Source organism: Bubalus kerabau, chromosome 1 (genome assembly GCF_029407905.1).
Source record: "Bubalus kerabau isolate K-KA32 ecotype Philippines breed swamp buffalo chromosome 1, PCC_UOA_SB_1v2, whole genome shotgun sequence".
NCBI classification, from domain to species: domain Eukaryota; kingdom Metazoa; phylum Chordata; class Mammalia; order Artiodactyla; family Bovidae; genus Bubalus; species Bubalus kerabau.
In genome coordinates, this window is record NC_073624.1 from 79,664,450 (window position 1) to 79,691,013 (window position 26,564).

General features: G+C 38.5%; 1 protein-coding gene across 1 annotated transcript in view; it reads right to left on the reverse strand.

Annotated features, from left to right (window-relative positions):
• PTPRR (protein tyrosine phosphatase receptor type R) overlaps positions 1 to 26,564 on the reverse strand; it is a 277,193-nt gene that overhangs the window by 104,759 nt on the left and 145,870 nt on the right. Inside the window, exons 3-5 of the mRNA XM_055580529.1 lie at positions 20,538 to 20,651; positions 16,123 to 16,278; positions 7,787 to 7,897 (exon numbers count right to left, since the gene is read on the reverse strand). Coding sequence (XP_055436504.1) covers positions 7,787 to 7,897; positions 16,123 to 16,278; positions 20,538 to 20,651 — 381 coding nt within the window. The remainder of the gene's footprint in view (positions 1 to 7,786; positions 7,898 to 16,122; positions 16,279 to 20,537; positions 20,652 to 26,564) is intronic.

The window sequence follows — 26,564 nt, forward strand, 5'->3', positions numbered from 1 at the left end:
CAAGAAAACGTCAGCCTTCTCCCTAGTTCCACTGACAGGTGTTAGTGGAAAATTAGCTCTGGTTCAAAGTCCTTCTATACCATTCATGAGCTTATGTTCTTGGTGGTGAACCTTGCCACATATTTTACAATTATATCTTTACTTCATCTCCGGTTAGAGGTCACTTTTTAAATCTATATCTATGCAGTATGTGTAAAAGCTGATTTCTACATCTTTAATTAGGGGAAGCAGAACCTGGAGAATATACAATACTCCTAAGACACTGTTTAAATATTCAACAGAGAGAGCTGGTCTGTCTGACAAAATGTGAAAAGAACTGGAGAGGTTGGTACTTGGCCTATAGAGCAGTTGTCATGGAATTAAGCTCTACAGAAGTGTTTCCCAACACTTCCCAGCAGGAATTTTGCCCTCCTGGGAGATTTGGCCACATCTGGAAATGTCTTTTGGTCATGGTACTGGCCTTTCCAGATGGTGCTAGTGGTAAAGAACCTGCCTGCCAATGCAGGAGACATGAGACACGGGTTCGATCCTTGGGTCAGAAAGATCCCTTGGAGGAGGGCATGGCAACCCACTCCAGTATTCTTGCCTGGAGAATCCCATGGGCAGAGGAGCCAGGCGGGCTGCAGTCAAGGGGGTTGCAAAAAGTCAGACACAACTGAAGCGACTTAGCATGCACACACATACAGCGTGCACTAGGGTGTGTGCAGGGTGACACTGGCCTCCAGTGGGCAGAGGCTGGAGAGAATGCTAAGTACCCTACAATGGACAGGACAACCCCCATTCCTGATAGAATTATCCAGGCCAACATGTCAGCAGTGCTGCTGTCGAGAAACTGGTATAAGGGACCTTAAAAATCACCTGGTATAGTCAGTCACTTCACATTTAAATCCGTGGTTGAGTGACTCAATGGCAAGTTAGAAATAAAGTTTAGAATCCAGGCTTCCTGACGTATTCCTATAAACATTCTCCACTACAGTGTCTTTTAAATCCCCACAGATCTTCTTCCCCATCTCTTTCCCAAAGCCTCTGAAAAAGTGTTGTCAGAAATTTTTCTCTGCGCAGATCAAGATCTGGAATATACTATATGTATGTTTCTCTATATGAATGGACTTTGTTTCCAAACTCCACCTAAAAGCTTGCCGTTGGAATGGCAAGTCAATATAACTTTCCCTTTAAGAACTTGCTGTTTAAATCTTGAGATTATCAACACGCTCATTTGATCATTTGAAAAAAGAAAGAGAATGGAATATTGAATGAAAGAATCTGTAAAAGTTAAAACTATTGCAGGAGAAAAAAAATAACAGGAGGAAGAGAACCAGAGAAACCAGAGAAACAAATGAGAGGAAGCTTAAAATAATCCTATAAAGTTATTTTGCAGCTTATAATTTTCATTTTAAAATTCTTATTCAGTTGTACAGCTTAAACTTATGCAATGTTAGACATCAAATATATTTCAATAAAACACATAGGTGACTAACACAAAAAACATCTGTTTGGATTAAAATATGTTCAGATCTCAAGAGGATGCCACCAACTAACAGTCATAGCACTTCTCTTTTGCAGTAGTTTACAGCTAGTTCTGAAACAGTTCATTCATTTCTTTTAGTTGAATAAAATGTGAATCGATTGTTACTACATTGCAGGAACAACACTGTGGGGGCAAAGATAGCACACAGTCCTCGCTTCTGGGGATTCACAGGCTTCCAGAAGAGACAGATGTGTAAAAATGATGTCCAGTACCAGACACTAGGTGTAAAATAGAGCTGTGTCCACAGCAGGTATGGTAGTACACGTTTATTACGTCTGCCTGAGTTGAATGTCTCTAATTAACACAGACATTGTCATTGATTTCTAGACTCTTTCGTGGCCAGAAATAGATGTTCACAAGACAGAGTGACAGGATTGGAAGAAACTACAGTGTGATCCCTTTACATATAAAATCATGGGAAAGAACCCAGACTTTTAATCCAGATAGACTTGGATTTGAATTCCCACCTCTGCTCTCAGACACCCACATACTGCTTGTTCTTGGTCAAGTCACTTATCTTCTCTGAATCTTGGTTTCCTTGTCAGTATAATTAGGAAACTAAAATACATTGTGTTTATACATAAAGTCTATAATTAATAAATTATTGAACTGTATACTTAAAATTTGCTAAGAGGACAGATACTGTGTTAAGTGTGCTTATCACAACACAAATAATAATAAAGAGGAAAAGAGAAACTACTGGAGCTGATAGATATATTTATGACATAGATTATGGTGATGGTTTCATGGGTGTATGCTTATCTCCAAACTCGTCAAATTGTTTACATTAAACATGTACAGATTTTTGTATGTCAATGAAGTGTGTTAAAAATATATTGTTTAGTACCAGGCAGTACATTTAGTACTGCCTGGAAGAAACTAGTTATTATAGTTGTTATATTATTTTTGTTATTATTGAGAGGGTTGTATTTTGAGCTGAATGGTTTCTATTAATACAGAAAAAAACCAGAAAATTAGTTTGAGAGATATGTCTACTTTGGAAAATGGTTCTGTAACCAAAGCATTCTAGCTCGGAATCTAGTCCCATTTCCTGAACCACTAGGAATTACATATAACATATTAGAAAAGTGTGGCTGTATATGTTCACCTTTGACATGTATTTTCTTTGTGATGTTCAGGCTACATTAGGTAGTCCAATAGAGAGTCCACTACCAAGACCATGACTAGACAAACATTTTGAATGACATATTGATGGCTCTTCTATGGGCAGAGATTTTATTGACCCAAACATCTACTTTTTATGTGTTTTCTAAAATTGCTTTCCAGGACTTCCCAGGCGATGCAGTGGACAGGAATCCACCTGCCGACACAGGGGACGGGGGTTCAATCTCTGGTCCGGGGAGATCCCACATGCCGCAGAGCAGCTAAGTCTGTGCACCACAACTACTGAGCGTATGTGCTGCAACCACTGAAGCCTGAACACCTAGAACCTGTGCTGGGCAACAAGAGAAGCCATTGAATGAGAAGCCGGTGCACCAAAATGCAGAGCAGCCCTAGCTCGCCGCAACTACAGAAAGCCTTTGTGCGGCAAGGAAGATCCAGCACAGCCAAAAACAAATAAAACAAAACTGCTTTCCAGTAGCAATCTGGTCTGTAGACAGCTCTACCTAATTCCATAAATACTTCTGCACTTGTTAATAAACTTCTAAGTGCACTGGAGATGTAATGCAGGTGATAAACCACATTCTTTCTATTATTTATTCCAGTTTAAGAACTAATTCTTCTTAGTAATATATTCCTCCAACTAAAACAGACTGAATGGATTGGAAGTTGCCCACACGTTTTTCCCTGGAAAATTGTATTTGTCTATTTGCTGCACCACCCACTCTGCATTCACATTTGAGAGGTGCTAAATAAGTCACACATTTGAAAATGTCATGCGTGTCTAATTTTATGCCTGGCAACATACTTTTTTTTTTTTTAATTTTAAGGAAAGTAAACAATATGCCATATTTCAAAAATTTTGCCAAGCCTTATGTTATTGTTACAGAGCATGTAATCCTCCGTGACAGCAATTTACCTATATAATTGCATAATAAAACCACATGCTTTTCATTTCTATGATATGAGGAAGGCTTGGACACAAATAATGGCATTTGATCTTTCATAAATATAATTAATGCCAGAGGGAAATTTCTGAGTTATATCTTTTCCTTTGCCATGGAATCAACAAAATTATGGGAAACAGAAACCCGAATATATTTGTTTGAAAGTCACAAGAGTGAAAGTGTAACTATTACAGAGAGATCCAAGGAAAAAACTTACTTTAAATCAAGATCATTATCAAAAACACTTGAACATGTACAAAGATAAGCTTATTTTAGAGAATCACATTTGACCAGTCCTCCATGTGAACTTGTCAGTGGTTAAGTTGTATCAGATAAACTTAACTTCATTGTATTCCTGTGTAACAGGTAGTAGTTATTTTTCTATCAATATTAATTCCTTTCTATACTGCTGATTCCCCTGCTATTTTTTAAATTGACCCTTTCACATTCAAATGGAAGATCCTGTTTGAAACATATCATTCTACTTTCTTTCATTTATTCAAAATCTATTGGGATACAAATCAAAAGTGTTTCTTCTGTCTCACTACTCCCCATCTTGAATGGATTCCTCTCCCAGGAAATGGAAACACAACCATCCGGATTGTCAGTCAAATAACCTGGGAGTCATCCTTCGTTTTTCTCTTTCTTCCTCCCAGAGAATCAGTACACAGCAAGTCTTTTCAATTCCACCTACAAATAAATCCCAGTCCTTCACTCCTCTCCATCTCTACCCCCACCCCCTAACTCAGGGCCACCATCATATTTCTCATCAGGCTAATCCAATAGCTGCTCCAACACTTCACCCCAAGTTCTATCCCCAACCGCTCTCCACCAGCAGAGACTCTGATCTTCTAAATTCACAAATCAGATCACATCAAAGCTCTGCCTGAAACAGCTTCTGCCCTTCTCCTGGAAGCCAGAGAGGACTCCTGCCTCAGCGTCAGCTGCTCCATTCCATGTTCCACCTGTCACATCCTTTGCCAGGGAGGCCCTGTCCCTACTTTTTCAGATACCTCAGTTGTCTTTGATTGCTCTGCTCCACTCACTCACTATTATCTCACCATAAGCTCTTCATGGCACTTAATGCTTTTGATTCTTTACAAAATAAGCAAACTTTGTTTTTTAGGAGCGGTGTTAGGTTTATTAGAAATTGAGCAGAGAGCAGAGCTCTCATATTGCCCCCTCCCCCACCTCCCTCAACAACTTCCCTTATTACTAACATCTTGCATTCGTGTGGCATACTTGTTACTAATTAACTCAACATTGCTATGTTATCATTAACTGAAGTCTAGAACGTAGATTAGGGCTCACTCACTCTTGATGCTGTACGTTCCATGGGTTTTGACAAATCCATAGTGTCATGTATGCATTACTGTAAAAGTATCGCACAGAAAAGTTTCACTACCCTAAAAGTCTGAGCTACTCATCTCTCCCCCACAACTTCTGACAACCACTGATCTTTTTACTGTCTCTATAGTTTTGCCTCTGCCAGAATGTCATATACTAGGAATCATAGAATATGAACACTATTTAATTTTTTAAAACAGTAACTTAATTATTGTCTCTGTCTTCTTCTGGAGAATAGGCACCATGAGCACAGGGATCTTATCTGTTTTGTTCCTTCCTTTGCCCAAAGGTCCAACAGGCTCACAGTGAACCCACTGCAGGAATTTCTGGATTAAATGAATTGATGAATCTACCTACCAGCCCTGAAGGGAGCAATTGCCTACACACTTTTGAAACATTTCATTCTCGGTTTCTTCCAGCAACATTGGAGCAGACTTAGATTTTTGGATTTTATATGGATGCTTTGCAGCTATGGGGAAAAGAAGGGTCAGTTGTTCCCTGGATCCAGGTAGTTTAATGTGTGGTGACTACAGGTTCTATTGCTACTGGAGACCAATATGTAGGGTGGGAATTTATCCAATCATGTTGGATACATGAGGATCCACCCTGAGCTAGAGATACAGAATTTGGAGCATATCTAACAAGTTAATAGCAACCTATGCTCTGACTCCCTCAGCCCTCTAGTGCTCACGAGCTGCTCAGGAATCTGCTTTCCCACTTTTTTCCTTTCATCCTTGCCTTTGCTCTTCTGGATCTTAAGTATTTACTTCCGGAATAAGGCGGCTTCCCAGATGGCACCGTGGTAAAGAATCTGCCTGCCACTGCAGGAGATGCAGGTTCGATCCCTGGGTAGGGAAGATCCTGGAGAAGGAAATGGCAACCCACTCCAGTATTCTTGCCTTAAAAATCCCATGGACAGAGGAACCTGATGGGCGACAGTCCAAAGTGAAGTGAAGTGAAGTGAGTCATTCAGTTGTGTCCAACTCTTTGTGACCCCAAGAACTATACAGTCCACAGAATTCTCCAGGCCAGAATACTGGAGTGGGTAGCCTTTTCCTTCTCCAGGGGATCTTCCCAATCCAGGAATCGAACCCAGGTCTCCTGCATTGCAGGCAGATTCTTTACCAGCTGAGACACAAGGGAAGCCCAGAATACTGGAGTGGGTAGCCTATCCCTTCTCCAGGGGTTCTTCCTGACCCAGGAATTGAACTGGGGTCTCCTACATTGCAGGTGGATTCTTTACCAACTGATCTATCAAGGCTACAGTCCATGGGGTCACAAAGAGTCCGACATGATACAATCTCCACTTGAATCTCTCTGTATCCCTTTCTATTTTCCTCTTCCTTCCAATGTTCCAAGCAGAAAAACACTGTAATTGTGACTTATAAGATAGAAGACAACACTTGAGATTTCCTCTATTACAAAAAGAAAAAAAGAACCACATATTTTAAAACACAATTAACCATAACAAGAAACCATATCCTATACTACCTAAAAAATGTCCAGATGTGTCTGTCAAAATTTCCATAAAACCTCCAAATTTCATTAAATTTTTTTACCCATAACCTCCACTATTTAGCTATAAAAATCTGCATTCTTAATCTTAAATTATTCTTTTGTTGATCATGTCACAATTTTTAGAAATCTTCTTTCTGACTGCCTGACCTATAGAAGATGCCGTTGAATTCATGATGATGGGAACTCTAGGGTGACTGGAAACTTGCTACTTTCTAAAGCTTAGATTCTAGGAAATATGCCAATCTTTAGCCTATTTAAGGCCTTAATTGTTTTATATCCTTCAAGTTTAGACCCACACAGCCTCTATCTTTCCAAACTGAGCCTTAATCTTTCTAATATAAACCCCTTCCCAGGACAAGGAGCACAAATAAACAAAACCCATTAAGACACTCAGCAACGCTGTTGACTGCCGCAAGCATAATTGGAGTGATGTCTTTTGCAGGGGGCATTTAAAAACTAAGGAGGGAATGCTTTTAGAAATGTGCAAAATTAAGAAGAATATAGCACATAGGAAAAAAGATATTAAAACCCATTTATAAACTTCAAATATTTTAAGTTACATCACAGAATTTTCAAAAGAACAGAATATTTTATCATTATATCAGAAAGGTAACTGTTAATTCATTCAACACCAAGAAGCACTGCCTGTTTTAGTGTGTTTAAGTTTATTTGGAGTTCTATTTTTAAAATTTTGAAATATACTCTTAAAGGCTTCATATCTATAACTTGTCATTTACAGAGCTATTTGCAGTGTATGCTTTTATACTTTTACATTATTCTTTCACCTAAGAATTAGTTGATTATGGATTGTTTAGCCTTGTAGCCTATAATCATCTCCTTTTCATGACTGGAATTTCATAGAGTGCTTTCAAGGCCCATTAAAAATAAGAAAACCTTAATTTTACTCATTAAGAAGTAAATTTACCTCTAAGACATATTTCTTTTAAAATTTTTCCCAAGTTGCATAAAGATGATATAAAAGAAGAAATAAAGTAAGCCCAAAGTGCACCCATGAGATTTAAACGACTTTGAGGGTTTCAGTGACCTCGGTAAATCAGTTTCTGAAGCTTCATTCTCAGGGTTGATCAAGTTACTAAAAGCCTCAGTGCAATTATAGCCTTATTCTGCAGGTCAGAATCCATAATTCCATAGGTTTTCCTTTAGCTCTCACTCTGCTGTTAGATGTGAAATATTTGCAACCTAGCAGGATCAGAGCCTTGCTTCTATTCCCAGACTTTCCAACATTCTTTTTAATGGCAGTGTATCCAGTAATATCAAATGGTGGGCTCAGTACAAGATAAAACATATAAAGAAACAAACTTACCATCAAACACGTTACTATAATAACAAAGATGCTGAGAAAAATGACAACAGCATAAAATCCTTCTTTGCTCCAGATTTTGTCCGCTTCATGCTGCCCTTGTAAAACGTTTTTCTTTGAAAGCAAAACAGAAAGTCCGACGTTAAATGAGAGCTTGAGGAGACTGGCGTTCTTATCAGACACTAAACATATTTTTAGCTTGATTCCATCCAGTGTAGTAGAACACACCTACATCCCCCGCTGCCAGAGCTGCTTCTCAAACTGATCTGAGACATCAGATTGCTGTTCTCATACATTAAGACTATTTTATCTCCTGTACAGGAGCAAGCATGCCCGACATGGCATACTGGGCCCCAGCCTTTGTTAATGTCCCTCACGCTCTCTCTCAGAAACTACCTGGTTCGTAGGTGAGAGAGTTCTGCTCTTTTCTGTGTTGAGGAAATTGTTTCTGAAGCTTTCCTTACTCTGTTTTCAGACTCCTCCCACAACACCAACACCCTGATTTATGTGCTGTAATGCTGCTCTCAACTTTTAAACAAAAGTGAAACAGGTGCAGTCTCATGATGCATTAATAAACAGAGCAACAATGTCGAGATCATTTCCTTCCTTTTTTTATGAAATCTTTTTTAAAAAATCCAGTCTATTTTGTCAAAATCTGATGAATGTACCACTTTAGCCATATAAATTGTTAGGACTTTATATTTTACTGAAATCAACAGGGAGCATCAAAATATCTAAAATTATTTGGTAGGTAATAAAAGGAAAATAGTTTTATTTATTTGTTTGTTTATTAGCTTACTATTTGAGGGGGTGAAAGGGTAGAGAAACAGCATGAATAAAATGTCAATGAGTGATTTAGTTTAATTTTACCTATTCTTTTTTAAAAAATGCATCTACTAATATCACATCTTATAATGCAATGGAGTTTTATAATTTATATAAATTATAATTTTATATAAGTTTTATAATTCAGTGAAATTTACAGATTTAGGTTAAAGAAAATTTAGCTGGAAACCAAATGGTCCACAAATAGGAAAAACATATAAAGCTAAATCAAGTCGAATGCTCCCACTCATCTAAAATTACATTTTGTTGAAGTCTGATTTTTCTTCCCTTTAGCTGAACTGTCTCCAGTGATTAAGAAAGCCCTGAACAATAGGCTAGTGAATGATGAAAAACCACAAAGAGAGTGGCTCTGGAGAATGAGAGGTCATCTTGAGCATTCCAGAGGCAGATGAATTCCCAACTTAATGCAACCACTGCGATGACTTCAGCCTATACTATGTGGAAAAGAAGAACCACCCAGCTGATCCTAGTCAACCTATAGAATCCTGAGAAAGAAATAGTCATTGTCTCAAAAAAAAAAAGCCTTCAGCAAAACCTGTTCTTGTAGGTGTCTGAATTTTGAAATCATTGTTAATCATTTTTCAAGACTTAAAAAATGCATTCCACGTTTGTAAATTAGACAAAAAGAAATATTTGCCTTTTGAAAAATATTTTATGAAAAACTTCTATCCTGAAACTCAAGTGAGTCTTGGTGGCAAGTTGAACAAAACAGAACAGAAAGGATCTTTGAGTTCAATTGTGCTTATAACTATGTGAGGAAGACTTCTATTGCTTGAAGTAGCTTAATTTCCCTTTCTTTTGCTTGTAAAATATACTTAAATTCACTGTAATACCTTGCCTTCTTTAAGACAGAGACAAATTTATAGATGCAAGAAATGATTAATGCATGTTTTTAAAATACATGAGTGGTAAGTTGATGGAGAATCTGAAAATGCTTGCTTGTTAAATAAGTAGAAACTCATATGTCCTCCTAAAAAGGAAATCTTGGGTTCAAGTGACAACTTGTCTTAGCCAGACCATATTTTATTCCAATGTCTTTGTAAACATAGCTAGAAACTAATAGAAAAGAAAACTCTTGTAGAAATCAAGTATAAATATGGAAATGAGCTTTTTTTTGGCAACTAAATAGCATCTATTGCTTGCTATAAAAGCAAAGCACTTAAGCCTTCAAGTAGGCAGCATAAACTTGTCAAATTTAAGTGTGAGGATTTGAGCTTTAGTTCATATAAAATTTGGATTAAAAAGGAGTGGTTAGGTGGGTGGAAAGAGATTTTGTGTTCCTAACCTGATTTGGTTCATTTTTTTCCTGCTATAGTTCAACACCTCCTGGAACATCAACATGTTCTTTTCTGCTTAAGACAAATCAATTATGATTTCTCTTTTAACCAAAGCAGTAATGATGGAGGAATGAACTTCTCACCTCCCATCCCCTTACCCCTAGTTAGAAAGACATATGTTTTGAACTCCTAGAACTTAGTCACTGCACTTTCTTGGTAAACAGATTTCCTTTGAGTCATGCTGGTCCTACTGAGCACTACTATATTTGTATAGAGATCTAAAAACCTTGATAAGGGCAGGGTAGTAAATGAAAAGTTTGTAGTTAAGATCCCACAAATCATAAGATTGTAATTCACAAAATCTCCAGTCTAACCTTTGTATAAGGTTACTGTGATGCCTTTTACATTTTGACAGGGGACTGAGGGTTCAATGATTCAAAGGCTCCATGGCCAGGTCACACCAACGTACTGTATTATCTTTACATCTTATTTCACAACCATATCACTTTCCCTTTAACTCTGTGGCAGTGGAAGAAGCTGCTGGGTTTTGTTTGGTTTGATTATTTAAAAAGTGGGTGGTTTCCTATACTGACAGCAATGACTTCTCTACATCCTGTTTAATAATTTGATGCATTATAATTTCCTTTAAAAAAAAAAAACAATTCTGACCCCAAATACTGGGGAATATCTCCATTGCTAGGAGAGATAATACAGAGACTTTAAGAGCTATATCTTTTTAGAAAGGTGAAGCACACAGAGTAAGAATAAAATGGATATGTTACAAATTAGCTGGTTAATTGATTGACTCAGGAGATTAATGACATGTATCATATAACACTTCATCACTTCCTGGCAAACAGATGGGGAAACAATGGAAACAGTGACAGTCTTTATTTTCTTGGGCTCCAAAATCACTGTGGATGGTGACTGCAGTCATGAAATTAAAAGATGCTTGCTCCTTGAAAGAAAAGTTAGACCAACCTAGACAGCGTATTAAAAGCACAGACATTACTTTGCCAACAAAGGTCCATCTAGTCAAAGCTATGGTTTTTCCATTAGTAATGTATGGATGTGAGAGTTGGACCATAAAGAAAGCTGAGCACTGAAGAACTGATGCTTTTGAATTGTGGTGTTGGAGAAGACTCTTGAGATTCCCTTGGAATCTGCAAGGAGATCCAACCAGTCCATCCTAAAGGAAATCAGTTCTGAATATTCATTGGAAGGACTGATGCTGAAGTTGAAGCTGAATATTTTAGCCATCTGATGTGAAGAACTGACTCATTAGAAAAGACCCCAATTGCAAAAGATTGAAGGCAGGAGGAGAAGGGTATGACAGAGGATGAGATGGTTGGACGGCATCACCAACTCGATGGACATGAGTTTGAGCAAGCTCTGGGAGTTGATGGACAGGGAAGCCTGGCATGCTGCAGTCCATGGGGTCACAAAGAGTCAGACATGAGTGAGCAACTGAACTGAACTGATCATATAACAATATGGTTTTGTTAGATAAATGCCAAACTTCCACCATATCATGCACAAGGTAAACAATTTGTATGTATGATCTGACCCAGGTTAACACTGATTGTATTCCTTCTTGACACTGTATGGCTAGGACTATATAACTGTTTAGACAACTGGCTAATGTTTAAAGGAACAATCACCAAACTCATGAATTAGGTTTTGTATTTATTTGGTATGATTTTTTTCTCTTTGTAAACATTCCAAGAAGGTATCAGTCATTACCTTGACTTTTTATTTAAAGAAGGTAACATCCTCCTTTGAAATATAAGACCTGTGAAACTAGGGTAATTTGCAATTGAACAACAACAAAATCTTAAATCATTTTTTTCACTATCAATGCAGAATGTACTGCTTCAATAGACAGTTAATTAATTTATAAACACATTTAAAAATAGAAACTAAAATAATGAATTTAATTTTATTTCCCTGAGATTTAACTTATTAGGAAAGAGGAAGTCTGGTTTTCAATCTTTATGAGCATCTTTAAACAATACTTGAGGTCCTACAATGTTATAAGTATCATATGAAAATATATAAAAGAAAAATGTCTTTGTCACTCAAGAAACTTAAATTCGAAATAAACACAGATGAATAAGTGAGAGGAATTCTATTTGATATTTGTCTATGTTTCCTAAGGGTCATTTCTGATTTAAATAAAATAAAAAAATAAATAAATGGCAACAACAAAAAAACACACCCTTCCCTGGAAGTAATTAATAAAAGTGTAAAAATGGATGCTTCAAGATAGCATTCATCATGTTCTGTAATCAATGCAAAGGATGAAAACCCCAAATACCAGTATTCCTTTTTTTTGTTCTGGTAGTAACCACGTTACCATAACAGGGCTATAATTTGGGGATTAGAAACGTGAAAGAATGGGTTGAGGCTTAAGCTGTTTATTACACATGAACCACAACGATGAATAAAGAAGTGGGGAAATTTGCAGAATACCTATCAGCTTAAAGAACTATCAACAAATGCTCTTGCAGAGCCTCTTGGACTGTTTGTGTCTGAAGCTCCCAGCAAGGGCCTGTGAACATTGAAGATGGCTCTCTCCTGGCTGCAGTTAGAGCTTCTGGTCAGAGGGTATCACTGGGCCCATTCTAGAAGTGCCAGAAGAAAAGGCTGCAACAATCCCCCAGTCCTTGATGAAATGTTCCTTATATCCAATTAAAACACATCCTAGTCTCCTGTAATATAAAAATTCCCATATTCTAGATTTCCTAGATTGTTAGACTCCCACAATTCTTTCAGACAATATCATATTTTGATCATCAAATACACTTTCATTATTCAAATGCAGTATATGCTTGAGGTCTACTAACAGTTGACAGTTCTGTGACAGGCATTCAGGCTAGACTGCTTGCCTTCACCAGCCTGAGGTGTGTTGCACCTCAAATATTTGACTTGAACTAATTTTTGGTATGGTGAGCTTCCCTTGGTTCGGAAATCTAGATGACTCGCTAAGCTGCCATATTCCTAAAGCCTTCAGAATGTCATTTAAATGCAGAATAAAGCACCAAAAAGAAACACACTTATTCACTGAAAGCTTATGGGTGTGTGTGTGTGTGCGTGCGCGCGCGCTCAGTCATGTCTGACTCTTTGCAACCCCATGGACTGTAGCCCGCCAGACTCCTCTGTCCATGGGATTCTCCAGTCAAGAACACTTGAGCAGGATGCCATGTCCTACTCTAGGGGATCTTCCCAACCCAGGATGGGTAGCGGTATAAATTAATCTAATGGTCTTTTTTAAATTTTAGAGATGAGTTGTTCAGAGCAAAATGTGTACAAGTCAGTCTGTGAGCGGCCTGGACTATGGGCATGGAGTTTGGTTTGATGTATAAAAGGGAGCCTCTTCAGGGTCACGTGCGAGGGCTGGGGAGGGGTCTGGGTGTTTGAGCTCATGTTGATTCCTTCTCCTGGTCTCTCTGAAGTATGAAGTGTCTTCTTCTTTCTAAAAACCCCCACAGCACAGTATGGTTATGTTTTTGTAGCCCTGTATTCTCCTTATCTGCTTGTCTCTTGTCACCCCATTATGAATAGAACTCACCAAAAGCAAAAATCATATTTTATTTGTGTGTTTGTTTGCTTATGCGTTTATTTTTCTGACTTTGGACACCACCTAGCCCAGTTCTTGGCTATTTTTACACCCACTGTACACCAGGCCCTGAATGAAGGCATTGGGTACACACAGAAGGTGAAATGGCACATGCTCTCAAGGAACAACAGTGTAGAGATGGCCCTGCAGGCCAACAGGGGATATGTCTTTGTACTAAACGCAATGAGAACACAAAGCCAGCAGCCGTGCCTGTGGAGGCACAAGGGAGGCTTCACTACACAGTAGACTGATCTTGAAACATGAAAGATGTGTAGACGTATCAACATGCACACAAGCCCATGGAGAGAAGAAATGGTGTGCGGTGTCCTGGTGCCTATTAAGTTTGGATTTGCTGAAGCGTAAACCAAAGAGAGTGTTGTTCAACAATAATAAAGCTCCGTACACAAAGAACCATATATCACAGTAAGAAATTCAGACTTGATATTGCAGGATTTAGGAAGCCAACGGAGAATCAGGACATTAGGAGGGCATGGCCGGATTTGCTTTTAGTATGATTAGTCTGGTGGCAAGAAAGAAAACACTGTGTGTGTGTGTGTGTGTGTGTGTGCGTGTGCACATGTGCGTGTGTGTGTGTGAGTATGCATGCATGTATGCATGTGCGTGCGTGTGTGTGTGTGTGTGTGTGTATGTGTTGGGGTTGGTGGTGGAGAAAGCAGGGAAGAAAACAACACTAAATGCAGGGAGACCAGCTGGAGGTTGTTGTTACAGTCATGGTTCAGTGATGAAATACATTTTCATTCTGCATTCAAATTATATTTGTTCAGTATCTACTCTGTGATGACTTCCATGTACTTTCTTACGTTTTAAAATTTTATTCTTATTTCAAGTTTATAAGATGAGGACTATACCCAATTTTTTCTTTTCTGTTTTCTTTTGTTTCCTTTTCCTTTCTTCCTCCTCCCTCCTTTCTTTCTTTTTTCTTTCTCTATACTCATGTAGGATATGAAGAATCTGAGTCTCAGAGAGGCTGATGCTAGGTAAAGACAGACTGAATTTCACAGAGACTAAATTACCCAAGGTCACACACACACATTTTAAATGCTGGCCTTGGGATTCAAACTCAATCTTGTAACAAAGCTTTTTATACCACATCTGACATTTGGTATAATGAGAGGGAGTGTGCTTCATTGCAAAGGGAGATAGACTAGGAATAAGATGTCTAGATGCTAAATACTGCTTAATACTTCACTTGCTTTGTCATCTTGATGAAATCACTTAATTTCTATGGGCCTTACTCTCTGTATCTTTGAAATGTCCACATGTGTTCTCTCAAGGTCTAATTCTATGATTCTGTGAATTTAATTATGTTTATTTGGGATGATGTTTATTCTAGCAAGTTTGTTAAGAGTGGGACACAGCAAAGTGAAGTAAAAATGAGACTGGGTTTATTTAGGAATGAAAATGGTGGAGGTGGTAGGGGAAATCTGAAAAGTGCCAAATTTAGAAAACACTGTAAAGGAAATATTCATAGTTCTAAAGACTGGGTTTCTCACCAATTGAAAAACCACATTTCATAATAATCTCAAGGTAGGCTTCCCTGATAGTTGGTAAATAATCCGCCTGCAATGCAGGAGACCCCGGTTCGATTCCTGGGTTGGGAAGATCCACTGGAGAAGGGATAGGCCACCCACTCCAGTATTCCTGGGCTTCCCTTGTGACTCAGCTGGTAAAGAATCTGCCTGCAATGCAGGAGACCTGAAGGGAAAGGCTGCCCACTCCAGTATTCCAGCCTAGAGAATTCCATGGACTATACAGTCCATGGGGTTGCAAAGAGTTGGACACGACTGAACGACTTTCACTTCACTTTCACATACATGTGGGCTTCCCTGGTAGTTCAGTAGTTAAGAATCTGACTGCCAAATCTGACTGTCAAACAAAGGTTTGACCCCAGGTCTGAGAAGATTCCATGTACTGTGGGGCAACTAAGCCTGTGCACGGCAATCACCGAGCCTGCTCTCTAGAGCCCACAAGCCACAGCTGCTGAAGCCCGTGTACGTAGAGCCCATGTTCCCCAAAAGAGAAGCCACCGCAGTGACAGGTCCAGGCATTGCAACTAGAGAAAGCCCATGTCCAGTAACAAAGACCCAGCCCAGACTAAAATAAATAAATTTATTTTATTTAGAATTCCAAGGGGTCGCAAAGAGTCAGATACAACTGAGTGACTTTCACTTAATAGTGGGAAAAAGTGACCATTTGATGACAAAAACAATGAGAAGCAAAACTGTCGAGGAGGAAAGATATCAGGGTGTTTTTTGGAACAGCTCAGTAATAAGCAATCAATTGACAAATATATCTAAATGACTTTTCTTCTGGACATTTTGTTGAATAAGTCAAAATAAATTATAAGGCCATAAAGATAGGAGAATAAAGTGTCAAAAAGTGAAACTTTGATATGAAAATGAACTTCCTTAAGGAATAAAAATACACAGAGTGAAGAGAATTTTGACCCTCAGGGAGATTTTTATATTATCAGTTAACACACAAGCAACAGCTTTCATCTCAAAGTCTCCTAGAATTGGGTTGTGTCACACTAACTGTGCAAAATTTTAAATGAAATATTCCACGCAACAACCTACCTCAGGGGAGACGTCTGTAATTCCAAACTGGGATAAACTCTGATGCAAAACATTGATATTGAGTGAACGCAGCACTTCTTTAGATGGCAGAGCATCAGTAAATCCTGCTTTCCGATTTATGGGAGACACAAATAGTTCAACACTGTTCTTCCTTTCCTAGTAAAAGCAGATTATTTGTATATGTTAGTAGACATGTGAAGCAAGTTTGGAAAATATTTTTTGCTTTTCCTCTAGAAATATTAAAGAAAACCAGAACCTTAGAGTCCTAAATGGTATCTTGGAGATCACTTTTATTAAGTGTTCTCTTGTACACTTAAAATTACCAGCCCAAAGTCCCAAATCTTCAAATGGCCTTCTTTCAATTAGTTAACATGTCTAGTTTTCTGATTTTATATTTCACTAGATGCTGGTTTATTTTCTATTCGATACTATAATTTTTGAGATATATTGTTCAGATGTTTCCTGAGAAATTGTGTTTAAAGAAGTATTTTAAAATCGAATGAACTAAGCAAAACCTGATTTAACAGTACAGTTATTAGACATCATCACCCCATCTTATAACTTGCATTAATGTGAAGACTGGACTAACTAAGGAAGGTGATGATGTCTTTGAACTTACTTCCCTGATCCTGTTTTTCACCTTAAATATGTCACACTCTTAAGATCTATTGTTCGGTAGAAATGCATGTGTTATGCAATGATATCATGTTACTTTCCTACTAGTCTGACCTCATTTGCTGAGACAGGGTGAGAGGACTTCTTACCATAAGTGGCTGATGTGCCACACACCCATAAAAAACAAATGCTACAAAAATGATGCTGCCACTGATAGATTCTCTTTCACAACTTACACAAAACACTTACAAAGAAAATTGTGGTTAGCTTTTCTTTTCAATACACAGGGTTTTATCTTGCTAGAAAACTTTCTTTTTTTTAAAGAATATTTTCTTTGAATGCAATTTATTGACGTTCAATCAGGTAGAAAATGGAGGACAGCTAGCAATCCAGGAAAAAATGTTTCTGTGTTTGCAGAAACAACTGGATATCACATAATGCTGATGTGAAAGATGTGGATAATAATTCAAATAGTTTATGATCTAATAGCAACGATAGTAGGGAGAGACACTTGTTTTGTACTTGTCATGTTCCCCTGTGCCTTAAACCTGTTACCTCCAGGACAGAGGTATTACGGCCATTTCATGTTGTAAATGAAAGAACCTAAGTAACCTGCCTTAGGTCATAGAGCTGGGACATGGCCAAACTGGAAATGAAATAGAATTCTGGGTCTATCTCCACAGCACTTGCTCTTAATCACTATACTGTGCTTCCTCAGGTGTCATCATAACTCAGTTCAGTTCAGTTCAGTCGCTCAGTCATGTCCCACTCTTTGCGACCCCATGAATCGCAGCACGCCAGACCTCCCTGTCCATCACCAACTCCTGGAGTTCACTTAGACTCACGTCCATTGAGTCAGTGATGCCATCCAGCCATCTCATCCTCTGTCGTCCCCTTCTCCTCCTGCCCCCAATCCCTCCCAGCATCAGAGTCTTTTCCAATGAGTCAACTCTTCATATGAGGTGGCCAAAGTACTGGAGTTTCAGCTTTAGCATCATTCCTTCCAAAGAAATCCCAGGGCTGATCTCCTTCAGAATGGACTGGTTGGATCTCCTTGCAGTCCAAGGGACTCTGAAGAGTCTTCTCCAACACCACAGTTCAAAAGCATCAGGGGTGGCGGCTGGGAGGAGCTACCCAATGCACGAGGCCAGGGGTGGCGGCTGGGAGGAGCAACCCCATGTCCAAGGAGCGGTGACTGCGCAGGTGCAGGAGGGCCTAGAGGAGCTATTCCACGTTCAAGGTCAGGAGGGGTGGCGGTGAGCAGATACCCCTCATCCAAGGTAAGGAGCAGTGGCTGCGCTTTGCTGGAGCAGCCATGAAGAGATACCCCACGTCCAAGGTAAGAGAAACCCAAGTAAGATGGTAGATGTTGCAAGAGGGCATCAGAGGGCAGACACACTGAAACCATAATCACAGAAAACTAGTCAATCTAATCACACTAGGACCACAGCCTTGTCTAACTCAATGAAACTAAGCCATGCCCATGGGGCCACCCAAGATGGGCAGGTCATGGTGGAGAGGGCTGACAGAATGTGGTCCACTGGAGAAGGGAACGGCAAACCACTTCAGTATTCTTGCCTTGAGAACCCCACGAACAGTATGAAAAGGCAAAATGATAGGATACTGAAAGAAGAACTCCCCAGGTCAGTAGGTGCCCAATATGCTACTGGAGATCAGTGGAGAAATAACTCCAGAAAGAATGAAGGGATGGAGCCAAAGCAAAAAGAATACCCAGCTGTGGATGTGACTGGTGATAGAAGCAAGTTCTGATGCTGTAAGTTCATGACCTGGAATGTCAGGTCCATGAATCAAGGCAAATTGGAAGTGGTCAAACAGGAGATGGCAAGAGTGAACGTCGACATTCTAGGAATCAGTGCACTAAAATGGATTGGAATGGGTGAATTTAACTCAGATGACCATTATATCTACTACTGTGGGCAGGAATCCCTTAGAAGAAATGGAGTAGCCATCATGGTCAACAAAACAGTCTGAAATGCAGTACTTGGATGCAATCTCAAAAATGACAGAATGATCTCTGTTCGTTTCCAAGGCAAACCATTCACTATCACAGTAATCCAAGTCTATGCCCCAACCAGTAACACTGAGGAAGCTGAAGTTGAACGGTTCTATGAAGACCTACAAGACCTTTTAGAACTAACACCCAAAAAAGATGTCCTTTTCATTATAGGGGACTGGAATGCAAAAGTAGGAAGTCAAGAAACACCTGGAGTAACAGGCAAATTTGGCCTTGGAATACAGAATGAAGCAGGGCAAAGACTAATAGAGTTTTGCCAAGAGAATGCACTGGTCATAGCAAACACCCTCTTCCATCATAACTCAAACTATTACAAAAACTACTCTTAGAAACAGACATGCATAAATGCTGCTAACATTCTCTGAAGATATGCATATCCCTCTCTAGGTGTGGCAAACCCCTCTTTTATCCATTCAAAGAGCCATTATACTCTTTAAATCTACACATACAAAAGTATATCTAAGATATCTAAGTACATATATATATATATATAATCTAGATCTAAGACATCTATAATACCTCACTTCTCACTTGAGTAAGGTACACTCTGGATATAAATAACTTCTTTCAAGATAATGGGAAATGCTGTATTTCTTCTTCTATGGCATTGTTAAAAACTTTGTTTTTTAAAAAGTCTTAGTCCCAGAGATTAGCTGACTCACAGAATAAAAGTTATTATGGGGATGAAAGTAATTCACCTGGCACACAGGAAAAAGGAAAAGAAATAACAATTCTAAACCAAAATTAAAAGCAAATTTTTCTCCATACATGGAAATGCAGGTATTGATGCAGTATAAAACTGAGCCCGAGCAGGAGCCTAAGAATTTAGGGCATGGAGAATGAGAAGTCCTTGCTTGAGTTTCTAAGGCAGCAGAAATTAAGAACAACTTTAAAACTGCAAAAGATTATTCCAAAGTCCCTTTTCACAGGAAGCTTTGATAATATGCTTTTTACAAAGAGAAAATCATAATATTTTAATCTGCCTTTCTTTGCATTTGCTCACACCCACCTTCAAGTACAGATGGGAACATGTAGTTGGATGATATCAAGGTCCCTCAATACTGAGGAGAGGAGGAAAAGAAAGGATATGGGTGATTGATAGGTCTAAAGTGGGCCTAATAGAAAAGATCCTTTGGGCTTACTTCGTCCCACTTCAATTACCCATCCAAGTTTTCCCTTGACTTTTCAAGACTATGCTTGCATTTTCCTTGGACTGCTGTCCTTAAGGATGGTTCTTATTCACTCTTTATTCAAAATCCTCTGCCTATGTGTTCCCTATCCTTCATCCTCCTATACCTGAAGGGATTTTAATAGATGCTGTCTGGAGACAGAGTCTTACCTGATAGAAAACATTTCTCTCTTAGGGAGAATATTTTGGGAGGACTGTCAGGTTGGTGAGACAGGTATTCAGGGCCTTTCTATTTATACCTACCAGGGTAGCTAGTGTTGAACTATGAGAAAGTTGACAAACATTTTCTGTAATGGACCAGATAACAAATATTTTAACTTTCAATTTAGACAGACGATCTGTTATAAATACTCAGCTCTGCCATTGTAGCATGAAAGAAGCCTTAGACAATATGTAAACAAATGGGTATGGTTTGTTACAATAAAACTTCTTTGACAAAAACAGGTGTTATGCCAGATTTGGTTCATGGGCCATAAAACTACAGCATGGGTGTTCTTTATTATTGTTCATTATTCTTGAGCCCTGCAATAAAGATCAAAGCTTATACTCTGGAAATGCGAAATGTAGGTATCTTACAATGAGGCGATTGATGTGCACTTGCTGGGGTAAGAGTCCTAAAGCTGCAGCTACTCCTTGGCGAAATATCCGAAGCAGGGTTAAGTTCAGCCTGTTTACATCCATTTGCAGTGTCTGGAAAATAAAAAATTCAAATTATAGTAAATCTTTGATTTTCAACATTCAGTTCCCGATGGATGACTGACCACAAAAATTCCTGTGACTCTGAGAAATTCACAGTCGTGGTGCTTTGTTTCATTTTTAATGGAGATAAAATTATAGGGACATTTTATGTGAAATTTTAAATGGTGTTAGTTAAGAAGATGGTACATTGTATAATAATGCGATTTGTCTAGTTATAATCAAGAATTCATATGAATGATCAATTCACAAAGAATTTCACTGAAATGTGTACTGATTTATTTTGCTTTAAGTCCAGATGATAGAATGGAACATGCAGCCAAGTACATTTCAGTAATCCAAGCCAGAGGACATCTTTAATTTGTGTTCACACACAGTCACAGAGAGAAAGATTCTATGTAAGTTCCATAACACCAGACTTGGCAGTTTCTCTATAGAGCAATTTGCTGCCAGTGCAAGGCAAAAGAATGAGCTGCAATGATGCGTTTTCAAACTCTGGTAAAGAAATCAATGGAACTGATAATTCAGTCTAAGGTAAATAATTCTTATTCAATTGCTTGGGCAAGCACTCTTAATTTTCAAATAGCTTTGGAAAAAGACAACTAAGTATTTAAAAATTCCTAAAATATAAACCAAGGTATGCAATTAATACTACATCCTTAATTTAAGCCATGGGTGCTATTAATACATTCAAAATTAGTTAACTATGTATTTTCAAAAACGCATCATAATCACTTGAAATGGATGCTTTGCAAAGTGGGGAAACAAAACCTTTAGGCATTTCTTATTTTATAATGCTTAATTCCCTGATTTGACCATAGAAGATTAATGGTAACTGTTAGATGACTGCAATACCATCTGTTCTATAAAGTGAGGTGCAGGTCTATGTACACACTTTTGTGATTAAGCTATTGGCTTTAAGTGTGATCTACTGGAGTGTAAGAACTCTTAGAGGACCTTCTCCCAGTTTGCTGTGGAAGAAGAATTAATACTGCTTCAATAATTTATAGCGTTGTTAGGAAATAGTAACTTCTCTATACATAAAGTTGGTATAAAATAAGTGATTGGAAACTGGACCAAATACTCATTGCTACAGGTGGTGCAGTGGTAAAGAACGTGCCTGCCCAATGCAGGAGATGCAGGAGACATAGATTCAATCTCTGGGTCAGTAAGATCCTTGGAGGTGGAAATGGCAACCCATTCTAGTATTTTTGCCTAGAGAATTCCATGGACAGAGGAGCCTGGTGGGTTATAGTCTCAGTTCAGTTCAGTTCAGTTGCTCAGTCATGTCTGACTCTTTGCGACCCCATGAACCCCAGCACGCCAGGCCTCCCTGTCCATCACCAACCACCAGAGTCCACCCAAACCCATGTCCATTACTCAATGGATGATGCCATCCAGCCATCTCATCCTCTGTCATCCCCGTCTCCTTTCCCTCAATCTTTCCCAGCATCAGGGTCTTTTCAAATGAGTTAGCTCTTCGCATCAGGTTATAGTCTATGGGGTTGCAAATAGTCAGACACAGCTGAGCACGCACGCACACACATACACAGAAATCAAAGGGAGTGGGTGAGGTCAGAAGAAGTATAACAGTTTCCAATCAAAATGTACACCCAGCTGAAGTCTATACTGCTTTTGCACCTTAGAGTCTTTTAACACATGCATAGGGGCAGGGGCCATAGAGCTTGGTCATGTTAGGTAGCTGGAAGACTCCTGACAAAAAAACAGAAATCCAGAAAAGGGAAGAACTATTGAAAAACTCTATCCAAAACCCCAACTATAAGGTACAACTTGCTTCTGGGGAGGGGAAAAGGAGAATTTTGCTGGGAGTATGTAGGAAAGCTACATTAATGCCATCAGTAACACTTAAAAAAAAAAAATCAAACGAAAGCCATTTAATGATTCACAGTTGTTTGTTATGTTATTCTCTGTGCTTTTCTATGGTTTAAAAATGTTTCCTATATACAAAAATATACTTTGATGCAGTGGCTTCCCAGGTGGCACAGTAGTAAAGAATCCACCTGCCAATGCAGGAAACACAAGAGATGAGGGTTTGATCCCTGGGTGGGAAAGATCCCATGGAGGAGGAAATGGCAACCCACTACAGTATTCTTGCCTGGAGAATCCTATGGACAGAGAAGCCTGGCAGGCTACAGTCCATGGGGTCACAAAGAGTTGGACATGACTGAGTGACTGAATGCACACACTTTGATGCAGAAAGTAAAACTGAAAGATGACTAGGATATGGAAATGCAGTAATGAGAAAAACCCAATACTTTTAAACACACTTTAAATTTTATTAAAACATGCTTTATGGAAAATCCAAAAGATTAGAAAAACTAAATCCATCTGGTGGCTCTGAGAAACAGAGACTTCCTTTTATCTAACAGCTTACTTTCAGCTCTGCAAAGCTGTGGAAGCTGCCAATAGATATTGGACCTTGTATTGGAGACTGTTTACTCCCCTTCCTTTGGAAAGCCCAGAGATGGGTTCCTCTGTTGCTGCAAACACTGATGAGGAATCACCGACTTCTGGCTCACCAGCAGTGTTTGTCAGGCAGGGTGAGCAAGCAGGCACAGCCCTTGATTCCCATGGGCATGATTTGGAGCCAACAGTCTATGCTGAGAACAGCAAGCCAAGGGGGTTGTGTACACACTTGAGAGCTCAATTCCCAGGACCATGATTAACTTGAAGCTTGTAACTGTGGAAACAGTATTAAAGTTTCTCAGATTGAAATGGCAAATGGATGTGAAATGGGAACTCAAGATTTAAAATCACTCAAGATGGCAACATTCCAAGAAGGTAAAACTGTGCCTTTGAAACAGAAATTTTAGACTCCCTAACTAAAATGAAGAAGTGAGTTGAAGTAACTGGTTAAAACTCCAATCATCTGGTTCATTGGATCAAATATTTGAATAATTTACCTCAGTTCTCTGCTTGCCTGTGAAAAGCTGAACTGATCTCAGAGCACATGCATGTATTTCTAACTATTCACCATAAAACAGTAATGCTAAAATACAGTACAAACAACAAAAAAAATGTATCGGAAGGTCTAATACATGCCAGACATTATATACAATTACAATTTGAGGAAAAGAAAGGGTTCTAGACAAAATGAAAATTTTATTTCAGGGAAAATAAATATGACTTCCTATAATAAGAGAATATATGTTACTTTCTTCCTCCTGGAGAGATGCTAGAAACACACAGTTTTTTCTCATCCTATTCTGTTAGATCATAACAGCTATGACAGAATATAAATTTCCACGGCAATAACAGTGTCACAACTTCAAAGTTACCATATAACAGTGCAAGATATATTTCAGTCTTATTCTAAACCCATTTGGTCCTTTCTATTATTTAACATACAAATGACTGAAAATTTTAAGTTTAAAAGAAATTACCATGCTCTTTCCAAGTGCAAATGCTAAGCCATTTCACAGTAATGAATGATGCAAATAGAGTTACTATCCCAAACAACTGAGTATTATTATTGATATTATTAATATCTAAACATATAAAAAATTGAACATGGTAAAAATTCAAAGATTTCAAGCTCTATTTGTATTTAAATTTGTTGGGCTTCCGCCTTGCAAGGAGATTCCTGAGTCAGTTCCTTTGATCTGGGACCCATGTCCCCTCCCCCAGGTCTACTTCTTCCCACAAAGGAAATACCCCTGTGTAATATGACTTTCTTTCTTTGGTCACTAGACAGTCTACTAAAGCATTTGAAGCCTATGAGTCTTAGATATAAATCAATTTGAGGAAACTGATTAAAATGCAGCACCTGAATTTATGTACCAGCATTATGTTTAAATTGTAAGTATGTGGCTGGCTTTTATTTATATTTAAAGGGCAGTTGAATTATTTTTGCTGGGGGGGGTCGATTTTCTAAATGTTAGTCACCTCTTGAAGCTATTAGGCAGCTTGGTCTGTCATCTGATCACCCCCAGTAAGAGTCAGGACCACACCTGCTGCTGCTGCTGCTGCTAAGTCACTTCAGTCGTGTCCGACTCTGTGCGACCCCATAGACGGCAGCCTACCAGGCTCCGCCGTCCCTGGGATTCTCCTGGCAAGAACACTGGAGTGGGTTGCCATTTCCTTCTCCAATGACCCTAATAGGGAGAGGAGGGCCAAAGAGATGTCCTCAAAGCCCTCAAATAAGTCCAGTTTCAATTCCCAACAGCCACAAATGATCCCAGCTTCCTTTAGGACCAAGCCTGTCAGGAAGACTCCACTCTCCCCTTTGTAACTTTAATGTGTGCTCACTGCTACCCAGGATCTCTAAGCTCATTCTTGGCAAGGAGTTTTCCCTTTTTGACCAGCAATTGGAATGTCAAGTGATTCCCAAGAACAAAAGCAAAAGTTTCTCTGTCTCTGAGCAGAGAAGAAAACCCTGACCTATTGGAGGAATTTATACCATCACTCAACCCCTTCTCCCAACTCCCTGAGCTGTCCTCTACTGTCACTTACACACTAACCATTTTTATTTCCATATTTCATGCTCCCACCTTTCTTAGAGTCCTACACCTGCAGCATTCCACCTGATTGTTCCATTTATGCTTCAAACACAATATTCCTCAAACTGAACTTAACTTTTTCCCTCTCCTCATCCACAACCAAATTTACTTCTGTTTCCATATTTAATAAAATACAATGCTGCCAGATTTCCATGACTTCTCTTTCCCTTCCCTTTGCTTGCATCTTTCAGTTCTCTGACAGTATTCTATGTTGAACTTTAGTTATTTTTGTTTACATTTTAATAATAAAAATTCATATTACAAAAATTTTAAGTTACAGAAAGATATAGAGTAAAAAATGGAAGCATGCTTTCCTTCTCCTAACTTTTCATTCCAATCCTCAGACACAACATTGCTATTTCTTGTGTACTCTTGCAAATATTTTCTATGCATATAGAATGTAAAATAATGTATATTTATTATATACCATGTTTATTATTATTAAATACAAATATGATTAAAATACACATATTGTCCATAGCTTGCTTTATTCTACTTAATATATATTTAATTTATTAAATATATCCAAATATACTTCTGTATTTACAATATATATTGTCATTAAATATAATATTTTGAGTCTCACCTAATAATTTCTTACTATAGTTTTGCTGATCCTTTTGACTTTTATTATTTTAATAGATCTAAATGGCACCCCACTCCAGTACTCTTGCCTGGAAAATCCCATGGATGGAGGAGCCTGGTAGGCTGCAGTCCATGGGGTTGCAAAGAGTCAGACACAATTGAGCGACTTCACTTTCACTTTTCACTTTCCTGCATTGGAGAAGGAAATGGCAACCCACTCCAGTGTTCTTGCCTGGAGAATCCCAGGGACAGGGGAGCCTGGTGGGCTGCCGTCTATGGGGTTGCATAGAGTTGGACACGACTGAAGTGGCTTAGTAGATCTAAATGTGTCTTATGTTATGCTATCTTTTAAAATTTGTTTCTATACCTCCTTAGTTTTCTGTCTTAAGTGGTTATTTTTTTTTTTTTTGATCATTCTAAATTTTTTTTCTTCAGGTGCCTATGTTCATAATATACATATTGCATGATAATATATTTAAATCTTTATTTCTTGATTTGAAAACTTCAACAAATATTTATTAATTGCTGCTATGAAAATTGAGGAAATGTACATCTCTTCCCATCAATTCTCATGATCATTTTCCAGTTTTTATAATTACATTATTATTTTTGTATTGTTATATTTGATGATATTTATGTTTTTATGTAACAGAGACTACTCACTAAACCTATTGTTTCCTCCTGGTATCTTAGCCCATTTATATCTCGGTGGAGCCATGCAATAGTGCTCACCAATTAATGTAAATTAAAGTGACATGACATTTTCAGTCTGAGACAGTCTTCTCTACCCTCTCTCTTCCCT